Source organism: Camelus dromedarius, chromosome 4, assembly GCF_036321535.1.
Source record: "Camelus dromedarius isolate mCamDro1 chromosome 4, mCamDro1.pat, whole genome shotgun sequence".
Classification (NCBI taxonomy): Eukaryota; Metazoa; Chordata; class Mammalia; order Artiodactyla; family Camelidae; genus Camelus; species Camelus dromedarius.
In genome coordinates, this window is record NC_087439.1 from 57,090,400 (window position 1) to 57,102,040 (window position 11,641).

Here is an 11,641-nt window from a genome sequence, read left to right on the forward strand (position 1 = left end):
TGGACTATTAGTTTATTATAGGCAAGAGGATTTTTGAAGCCCAAAATACATTTTCAGTACATAAGTAGAGGTATATAGAAACAGATGCATTCTGTTTCTACTCATGGTCCAGTTTAAACATCCAGGATAGCACCACTGACGACTAAGGAAGTGGTCATTCAAATCTAGTCCCTGGATTTTTATTTTTGGCTCAAAATGAGGAATTCTCCAACACTTACCTTTGCTCAGCACTCCTGACATTCTGAGACCCCATTCTGGCTTCCTCTGACTTTTCTATCTAAACTCATTTATTCCTTCATTGCATCATTTTTTCCTCAGGCTTCCAATCTCAGGCAGTTTGCATTGATCCTTTTTTGTTGGATGCAGAGCCATTCAATCTCCATAAAGGATAAACTTTTTTGTTGCCTATCAAATAATTTTTAAACAATTAGGTGTAGTTACTTCCATATATACACAGAGACTCACCCTCTGCAGCAGGGAAGGAGGATGAGAGATGGCTTATTTTCCATCCATACATCTTAGCTAGACAAATGCTTCTAAAGGCTCCCAAATGTTTTGACCACATCTGTTTTGAGAAATTCTTTGCTGGGTTGTAGATACTGTGTTTCTTCTTGCCAAGCTACATGTATTTAATGTGCACTGACAGCAACTTGGTGATTTTTTTTCTTTTTTTACCAAAAAGTCATTTATCCCAGCAATAAATGTACAAAAAAACACAAAACAAAAGTCTTCTCAGGGAATGAGATTTAAATGGAAACTTATACATAAAATATTTTACTATAGTACAGAATAAACCAACTTGAAATTAATTTGAAGTTCTAAGTAGGTTTTTTCTTTTACTACGTTCTCTTTATAACCATGATGGTATCAAGCTATGCACTGTTTGACATAAAAAAAAAAAGTTATCCTTCGTCCCAGAACAGATAAAAGTTGTTACATGATTTTTTTTTCATTCCTGCTTGCCTCTTTTCCAGGTAACTTCTGAAGAACTGAACAGCATAATTCAGAATATAATGACCTGGGTTGTGGCTACAGTGACCAGTATATTGTACCCAGCCATCACCAAGTATGAAGAAAGGTTGCAAAGTAAAGCATACCCAGCGTCAGATGACTCCATCCTCTCTTCAGACAGTTCGAGTTTCTGCAGCACATGCAGTGAAGAGTTCACATATGGAAGCTACACGTCTGCAACAACTAAAACACTCCAGAGAGAGCCCTGCACGTGTGCCGTTGACATATCAGTCAGGCGACCAGCCACACCTTTAAAACCACCATCTGCCAATGTGGAAAGAACAGATGTGGGAAAAACAAATCACATGAAAGGACAACCTATAACATCTGAACTCAAATATAATAAAACCAGCACAATATCTACTTACCCTAAGCTCAGAAGTTGTAAATCTGATAGTCACCTAGCATCATCTGAAACAGGCACAAAAAAACTGAAGGATGCTACCACTGAAACAGATGGCTTAGAGAGTCCATTGCTTTCTGATCAAAAAGCAAAAACCATGAATGAAATGAAGAATTTGGAAAATGTTTTTGTTAACTTTAAGTGTCACTTAAAGGGGGAAACTGAATTGATTTTGGAAAGCATTTTTCAAGAGATAATATCTGATTTAACACAGGCCATTCCTTCTATTTCTTCCGTTACTGCCGAAGTTTTTGTTGACCAAAGTAAGCCTGAAAAAGGAGACTTGGTCTCCAATGTTGATATCTGCTCAGTAGCTTCAGAAATCGTGGAAAATATGCTTGAGAAGCTACAGTCTGCAGTCGAAAAAAAACGTGTCCAGATGTTTTCACAAGAAGATTTGTCAGTCAACATTAAACCAGGCTTAATACCCAGTGGAGAATCTCTCACTCCATCAAATGGAAAAGTTTTAACAGCCTCACTGCCTTACACTGTGGAACCCATGTGTGATATTGCAGAGGATATGGTGCATGCCATTTTAGAAAAACTGATGACTCTTGCATCTTACAAACAAAATGAACTTCCTCATCTTGAAGATGCAACTAAACTTTCCCATCAGCAAAATATGACAGACCCAAGATGTATGTTCCTTAAAAAAATCAACAAAAAGAAATGTAGTCCTGAACCTGATGCAACTAATTTAACTGTTAAAGAAGAAATACAAAATTTAATTTCAGATATTTTTTCCCAGTCCTCTTTGGCTGGCTACATAGAGGAAGCAGTCAGCACTATACTAGGATATGTACAAACTGAACTTAATAATGAGAGACTTATTGCATCTGAAGAAACAGTAATACTCCTTCAGCTACTCAACGATATCTTCACTCAGCTACACCAGAAACAAGTAAAAGTAGATGATCAAAAATGTAGACACTCTAGACTGAGAAATCCTTCTGAAACTGAAGAAAAGTACAGACTCACTGGCCCTAGATTATCGACTGGCTCTAGGTCTGGAAGGCCACTCCCACCTATTAATGTTCCTGGCATGGTCCTTTATTCTGAAGATGATAATGAAGAAATAGATAAAATAGTGGAAAATGTGCTTGCTTCTTCTTTCAAAGATGAACAAGCAAAATCACAAGAACACATTCCTGAGCATTGGTTTACCAAAGGTGACACTTGTCTTGAATACAAAAGAAATAGCAAACTGCCTACAAAGCCCACTTCTCCGAGAAGCAAAGTTGCATTCTGTGATCGGAGGTTAAAGACTGAGCTACCATCTTTTAAGAATAAAGAAATGTTAAAAGAAAAGCCCTGTTTGAATAAAGAAATTTTGTTTAGCCAAGATCAAAAGTATCAAATACAAAAGGCTTCAGAAAACATAGTTAAAAGTATTTTAACAGAAATGCTCAAGGACATACCTTCTGTTCATCCTGGTCACTTAGACAGTAAAACTGACAATGAAGCTTCAGTTCCTGTTTCAGAAAAAACTCAAGGACTATCGCATCAAGAATGGATGGCCCAGATGTTTTCTGTGTCAGAAATTAGTACAGTGGCTCAAGAAATAACAGATGCTGTGTTAAATATACTTCATAAGGCAAGCTGCTTTTCCAGTACCACCAAAAGTTCCATTTCATCATCAGTTCATCAAACTATTCTCGATAGTTCTGACACTCTCCATATGGCCAAAGCAGCACCAAATAAAAAGCCACTAAAAATATGGTTTGGCAGTGAAAAGAAAATGAAATATTTATCTTCACTTGATGTAGATCCTACAAAGCCTTCCCTGTTACAATCTGAAGAAAGTCAACCTAAACCTGTAGGTGACGTTATTGGTAAGATCATTGACACAGTTTTTAAAAGGCTGAAGTTATTAGTTTGTCCAAAATTGCAAGTGGGCTATAAACCTTCATCTGCAGGTCGGTCTTCATTACAATCTGAACTTAGTACTTACACAACAAAAGTAGTAAACATTGTTTTGCATGCTATCCAGAATGAACTGGAATGCAGTAAGAAAAACCTAGATCTTAGGGAAACAGACCACACCAAATCCCTTACAGATAAAGGATTTTTTGCTGACACTGATGAATTAGAATCTGTTGTCTCAAATCTAAATGATGACATTATGGCATCTCCATTATTAACTTGTATTTGTGAAATGTTATCTAGTGGACGTTCAGATCAAAGTGATATTTCACTCCCTTCAGATAATCCAGAGCCTACAACTTCATATGGATCTGACAATGTTGATAAACAGAACATTTTGCCAAGTAGGCAGGATAAAAAATCTTTTTACAAATATTTATCTACTCCATGTGCTCTCCATAGTGTCTTTAATGGAGAAGATCCCAAAGAGAATTCCAGACTGCCGGTGTTAGACAGCATTGGGGAAACACTGTATGAAATGTTATGCAAGCTCATAGGAGCCCCCTCTCACTGTCAGCCATCTGGTAGTCAGCTAAACGAAGAGAAGATCATTCAGCATCAGCAAACAGCCACTGAACTGCAGTCTAATATTCAGCTCATTTCCACAACAATTTTGGAATATATCCTTACAAAATTATGTAATGTTGACATGGATACTAGTGTTGTAAGTTCTGGAGTTAAAGCTGTCTCAGAGTCTCTTGATATTGACAGCCTATCATTTGCTTCAATTATTGAGGAAATGACCAAATGCACTAACATAATCTCCAGCATAATTTCCAGGATGGTTCAGAAGGATAATAAAGAGATGACCAAAAGCAAGCAAAAAACTATAGTGTCTGTGTCTTCCAGAACAGGGCGTACAAAAGAAATACATTCAAATAAACTGAAAGCTGTGGCTTCAGATATTCTTAATACGGTTTTTGCTAAACTGGAAGGGTTTGCCAGTGGCAATTTAGAAACTATGGTTTCCATTAATGATGGAAATGAAAAAAGCAGTAAGATGGACTTGGCATGTGAAAGTCCCCGTGTTTTCACAGACACACTGCAGTCTGCTTTATACATGCAGGCAAAGAAGGTATCAAGTACTATTTTGAAAGCTATTCAAACAGAATTAAATATGAACTCTTTAGATTTGAAGACAAGGGTAAAAACCACACCACCTGAGAAACAAACACTTAAGAATATAATCAATTTAATTTTAGATGGAATATCCTCAGATATGTTTAGTGAAACTGAATCTGAAGAGAGAGGCCCTGAAACTTACCGATACAGGCCAACCTATGGAAATTTTCTTCCTGGCGGAGCTGAATCAGATTCATTTCTAGAAGATACTGCAAATACAGAGAAAGAATTCACTGGAGAGAGAACATCACTAAGAGAAGAAACTAAATCAGATTCTCTTCAACAATGGGTTCTAGAAAGGACTTTAAACAAAATTGAAGTGAAACTCAAAGAACCACAGAAATCTCCAGTCATTCCCATTATAAGAAATATTTTGAATGAAATTTTTCAAAGTGCTTTGGTCAGTCAGTTAAACGTGCTCTCTCTCTCCCATTCAGGTGGCATCCCTCAGACTGTCGGTGGGCCAGTTGCTCAACCATCTGTTCAATGTGTAGATAAAATGATGGGTCCTTTCGTGTCTGAAGCAGACGTAACTGTAGTGACAGATGATGTTGTTAGAACTGTGTTTCATAAACTTTACTCAGCGGCTATGACAGAGAGAAATGCAAGTGAAAGTAGGTATAAAGCCATCACCTTTTCAGCAGATGTTTCTTTTCATGACCACAGCTTCGGAGGAGGAAAGCCTTCCATTACAGTGCCGGACAAGAATCCATCTACTCTTCAGTCCAAATTCAGTGCTGACAAACAGGCTAAAGTAAACATAGTTGAAGATATTGTACAGGCAATATTAACAAATTTAGAAGCTTTTGCTACTTCTAAAGTAAACTCTCTCTTTTTTCCCCAAATAAACTTCACAGTTCCAGTGGCTTTCCCTATTCAGCAGAATAAGAGTACAGTAAGCAAAGCATTTTCAGCCAAAGATTTGTATTCTGATGATCAATTTTCCTGTTGCTCAGTGTATCATAGTATGTCAGAAAAGACCAACTCATCATGTCAACTCTCTCTGAATAAACTGAATACATATGCAACAGAAGTGGCCAGAAAAGTTTTACAAGGAATCAAACATGAATTAGATAAAGAGAGGGAAAATCCTTTCTTAACTAGTAACATTGTGGTTTCTGAAAGTATTGCAAGTCAGATTGTTAACACAGTGTTAGATATTATATCACTTAAAGGAAAATGTGACAACAATTCTGGCAAAGAGACTGATTCAGATCAGCAAGAAGGTATTGAAAAGCTGTTTAGTAAGACTGCGTATCGACAGGCACTTCAGTTTCAAATACAGGATACCATTGAAAGTATCTTATGTGATATTTATGAAAAGACACTGTATCAGAATAATCTCTCATTTGCCACACCTACTTTGAAATGTAGCATAGTTGGTAAACATTCCAGAGCAAATTCTGAAATGTCCATTGAGGGTGCAAATCAGCTTCTTCCAAAACATTCAGTTCCTAAATCAGATGTTACTTTGATATCCAATGATATGGTGGATATTGTTCTTCATAATCTCAGTTCTCCCGTCATACTTGGCATAAATGCAAAAGATTCTATTTCTGCAAGATTGCCCTTAACCTTTTGTGATATGTTTCCAAAAGCAGAGTGTCAACAGCCTCTTTTTATGGGTTCAAAAAGTGAAAGAAAAACAGAGTATTTTCCATCTTCAAAAAATCTGAAATCAGCTTATGCTAATGATAGTCAGATAACTGTAGTAGAGAGAGGAGACACCAAGAAATCTGTTCCTGACTCATGTGAGGAAAATGCTGACTTTATTACTAGAACTATTTTCAATCGGTTAGAATCATTTGCCACAGAAAGAATAGATTCGTTAATTAATCTCACTTTCCAGACTAAAGAAAAGTCACTTACGAGCCCGGAACTGGAAAACTGTAAACAAGATGACAGCATCTTTCATGAATCAAGCCAGGGGGAATCAAATGTGAATATTCTGAAAATATCAACTGAAACTATTCTCGGCCAAGAGCTCACAGGTTCCACTTTTGCCAGTTACAGAGAAAAACTTGGATCCATAATTCACCTATCACAATCTAGTCTTAAGGAATATGCTGATTTCATTGCCAGTGCCATTTTGAAGCTTATTAAAAATGACTTAGACCTAGAAATCCAAAAGATGCATCCACATCCAAACAACATTTCATTCCAAGAAAACATCATTGTGAGTGAAAATGTCAGCAGTATCTTAAAGATTTTATATGATAAAAGATCTTTAAAGGAAATTAGTTTTTACTCAAAAGACAATCCTAACTTACTTTCACAACTAACTGTATCAAATGAAGTATCGCTGGGACAAAGAGATCAGGAAAAAACAGACAAACTACATCTGTTTTCAGAGTATCCATTAGAGCAAAACCAAATGGCTTTGGAAACAGAAAGCCAGGTAATTGTTTTGGAAGAAATATTTATGAGAAATGAAGAATCAAAACAAAAAGAAAGATCCGCATTATTCAGTGCAGTGGAAGAAGTTTTAAATAAAGTGCATCAAAGAATAATGGAAATCATAGGCTATTTGCCTTCATTTAAAGCAATCCCTCACTTTATATCCAATTCTAAAATTAAAACATCAGCTATAACACAAAAAAATTTCTCTCAATCACATATTAACAGGGTAGCGAATGACATAATTGAAAGTGTTTTGGGGAAAATGTACTCTGTAGTTGTGACAACATTACAGGAATGTAATAAAGTAGAAGCAGATGACAAAAATATCTTACCCAAGAAACCATCATGCATCAGAGAAACTAAACAAGCAGGAATAGGAAGTAATCTCACTAGATATGTGCTACCACAGGTTTATCCCTATGCAGGCAATCGAAATGTTTCTATATCTTTTTTACAATATTCACCATTGCAAATGGGTAAGGATTTAGTCCAAGTGGTTCTCAATAAGATCACAAATTTTGCCTCACTTTATCTAGAAGAGACGCTGTCCCGTGAAGGTGGTTCTGACGAGTCACAGTCTATAAGGCTACATAGTTCTAAAGTGAGCCCTAAGGGAAGTCCTAAGCCGAGTTTTAAAACGAATTTAAAAGCAAGATCGAAAGTTACTCCTTTGCCTAAATTTAGAACAAAACCACACGTAGAAACTAGTCATGCTAAGACCAAAAGCAAGACCAAATTAGGTCCTGGAGAGAAGACTCCAAAAGAGAGCTCGTCCAAGACTGCCATTGGGCTGCCACAAATCCTGTCAATGGGAGATGCCAAAAACTTACTGGAAACAAAACTGCCTGCTTCAGAACTAAAAATGTATGCCAAGGATATAATAAGTAATATCCTGAAAACAACTGCAAAAGAATTTGAAAAGGTGAAGCAAGCTAGAGCAATGGTAAATGCTAAAGCTTTACCAACTGATCAAATCTTGGCAGCAAATAAAATAGTTAATACAGTTTTGCAAGGATTAAATGCTACAAATAACCACAGTTTGGCTAATCCGATCAAATTCTCACATCTGGATGATCCCAAACTTTCACAGGGGACTATAGATGCAGGGTCTCTTGCCAAACCACAAGCATGTTTTTACTTGGAAAATGTTTCTTCACAGTTAGAACAGATTTTTCCTAAAGAAGGTATATTTAAGAAAATGTTTGACAAATGGCAAGCAGAATCAAATGATATGGAAAATGAAAAATGTAAGCTATTGATGATAGCTGAAAATGTTTTGACTGAAGTTTCAATAAAGGCAAAAGAATTAGAATATTCTCTTTCACTTTTAGATTTGCCACATCTTGAGGATTGTGAAAGCAGGCTTCATAGTTGTTTTAAAGGAGCTTCTTCTAGAGCTGAAGACACCAAAGCACAAATTAATATGTTTGGAAGGGAAATTGTTGAAATGCTATTTGAAAAATTACAGCTGTGCTTTTTGTCCCAGATGCCCACCACACACAGTAAAGAAACTCTAGAATGTAGGAAAGAACACATTACTACTAAAAGTAAACATGGCTTTCCAACCAAGGACATCCTCAGCAGTGTACCATTATATAACACTAAGATAAAAGACCAAATTTCTTTTGGCTCTGGCAACCAAATTGTTCGAGAAATTGTAGAAAGGGTTTTAAATGTGTTAGAGTCATTTGTAGACTTACAATTTAAACATATCTCTAAATACGAGTTTTCTGAAATAGTAAAAATGCCTATAGAAAACCTTTTTCCTATCCAACAGAGACTATTAAGCAAAAATATCTTGCCAAAATTACAACCACTAAAAAAATTTTCTGATGAATCCAAGTCAAGTACTGTTACTTCCAAGGAAAATGTACAGAATACCCTTCTACAGATTCATTCATTCCATTCAGAATTACTTACATATGCTGTTAACATTGTCAGTGACATGCTTGATATAATTAAAAACAAGTTAGACAAAGAAATAAGCCAAGCAGAGCCATCTTCAACTAGCATATTGAAAGAGAACATGGCAGCAAGTGAGATCATTGGAACACTGATGGACCAGTGTACTCATTTCAGTGAGTCTCTGATCAAAAACCTTCCAAAGGAAAGTTTGTTCCAAGGAGTAGAAAATACCTACATTGTTAATCAGGTTGAATTAGCCACTAATATGAAAACACCCATGTCAAAGTCAAAGGAAGCAAGTTTTACGAATAATTCTCCACAGATCACTGTACCTGGTTTGGACTTCTATTCAGAGGAAGAGATGAAAAAAAAGTATAAGTCTTCATCAAATTTACCTTCATATGCCAGAGCCCCTGTGGAAGACACAATTAAAAGCTCAGAGCCAATGGAAAGGCCTGCTGCAGAAAATACACCATCATGCTCTAGAAACAAAGTACAAGACTATAACCCAAGGGAATCTGACTTTGGCTATTTTGACCAAGCTATGAAAGGAAATAGCTCCCTCCGTGAAGGCACTGTCTTACAAAAACTGTTAAAGAAAGAAAATGAATCCACAGAAGCAGCATTAAAGCAAGTCATGTCATTCATAGAAATGAGAAAAGGTGCAAATCCAAGAGTATTTCATTATGAGATCCCCAAACCAGTTGTTGAGCCAAACCAAATTCAGACAGCTGTTTCTCCACTCAAAATATGTTTAGCTGCAGAAAATATTGTCAATACTGTTCTGTCAAGCTATGGCTTTCCAGGTCAACCACACTTTAATGAAAGCATGGAAACAATGAAACCATTTTTCATATCAAGGCAAAACCCTTTGTCTGTAACATCTGGAGGACAAAAGAGTGAGGAGAAAAGTTTGCTTAGAATGTGGGATAAAAGAATCAGCTGTATACCTGAAGAAGAATACAAACAAACTGAAGCCAGTAGAGGATATATTTCTTTATTGCAAAAGTGGGAAAATAAGAATTATCCTACATTAAAGACTCTGAAGGAAGTTGAAGTCATTGCTTTTGCTGATCATGAACTGGGTCCGAATGAAATTCATCTGGTAGCAAGACACGTCACAACATCTGTGGTCATGTATTTCAAGAACTTTGAAACTAGAGGTAAGCAAGAGATAACCTACTTTAGAAGTGGGCATAATTTAGAAAAAAATAGATACAGTTAAATGATCTCCTGTATAAGAACCTGTATTTACCATTTTTCTGAGAACAGTCTTGGAGGTAGGGTATTTAATTACTTCTTAATATATAAGGATATAAAAAAAAGTTTAAATGTTAACATGGTTTGAATCTGAAAAGGTCTATTGCTCAATTTTCTATATGTGCAGGTGGGAGAAAATGTGACTATTTCAAACCAGGGGATTTTGTTCAACATGAGGTATAAGTCCAAAGAGTTTAGAGTTCTCATACACGGCTTCTTCATAATCATACCAAATGTACAGATAACTAACTAAAGGTTAGTGATTCAGCTTTTCAACGTGTACAGTTGAAGTGTCTGCCATTATTAGTCACAGTTCATAAGAACAGTAATATTAAACATCTGGTTTTGTTTGCATTCCAGTATTATTAAATTCCTAATAATATGTTTACATATGTTTACAAAGATAAACATGTTTACAAAGATACTTTCACTCCTTTTAAAAAATGTTTATCTATATATATCAGGTTGAACCATATATGATAGCCACTTTTGTAGATCAAAATCTATTGATTATTGGAAACTTCATAAAATTCAATTGAATATCATAGCTTTGAATTGGATCGGTAATTCTAGTTACCAGTAATTTAATTGTTACTTCACCAGTCCAGATATATCACTTACCCATCATTCAAACAGAATACATCCTACCAGTCCTATCCACCTGCACAGCAAGGCTATCTCCTATATTCAAAACTGGTGTTCTTTTATGGTGGACAGCTGTGTGCCTGCAATTGCAAGGTCATAAACAGACGTTCTCCAGGTATTGCCTAATTGAACTTAGAGAATAAAGAAACACAGCAGAAACAAGAGAAGATTCATGATTCCATCCTATCAGTATTTGGCTCTTTCTAGCAAGTCTATTTTCTATTCGCAGATATGTCCAGGGCCTTCCTGTGATTTCACTCATGCTCCTTCTTTTATGTGGATCACTCTTTCCTCCTCTCATCTCAATATAGCCAAATATTGAGCCTGTCTAGCCATCAAAGCTCATCTTAAAGCCTCCCCTCTCCACAGAGTCTTGCCTGATTCTACATGCAGAGGTATAGAACACATTATTAAATTCTGAGGAAGTTTTGAGAAAAAAAAATATGTTGATCTGGTCACCATTCTGAGAAACTGGCCATCCCAAGTAGGTATGTAATTTGTGATAGTCTGTTGAATAGAAGAAAGAATAGAGTCCTGTGCCTGGCTGGGTTGGCCCATCATCTTTAATACAAACTAACCCAGGGAATAAACTACTACAGACACTACAATTTATCCCTAACCTTTGTGGAGTGAGGACATGTTTATTTCAAATTGTTATTGCAACACGACTCTTTAGCTTTCTAAAAGTAATACACAACATCAAATGTTTTGACTAAATACATTTTTTAAATAACTAGATGAGGTCTGTAGAGATCACTGCAGACATGCTAACATGTAACACCAATCTTGGAAATGATTTCTCTGTGCCAGGATTTCCAACATCTTAGAGCACTTTAACCATGTAAACAAGACAGGTATCAGCTTGTGACTTAGAGATTTTAATTTTTCAGTATTTTCTCAACTTTATGGCTAAAATTAAGGCCCCATAGGTGGGAAATAACTACTTGAAGAAAACCCAGTATCTTTCTTGAC

At 36.1% G+C, this 11,641-nt stretch overlaps 1 protein-coding gene and 1 long non-coding RNA gene across 2 annotated transcripts in view; one reads left to right on the top strand and one right to left on the bottom strand.

The window, feature by feature from the left end:
• Window positions 1-11,641, bottom strand: part of LOC135321148 (uncharacterized) — a 660,820-nt gene that overhangs the window by 208,034 nt on the left and 441,145 nt on the right. The gene's annotated exons all lie outside the window — the stretch shown is intronic.
• Window positions 1-11,641, top strand: part of FSIP2 (fibrous sheath interacting protein 2) — an 89,076-nt gene that overhangs the window by 51,373 nt on the left and 26,062 nt on the right. Inside the window, exon 16 of the mRNA XM_064485388.1 lies at window positions 975-9,927. Coding sequence (XP_064341458.1) covers window positions 975-9,927 — 8,953 coding nt within the window. The remainder of the gene's footprint in view (window positions 1-974; window positions 9,928-11,641) is intronic.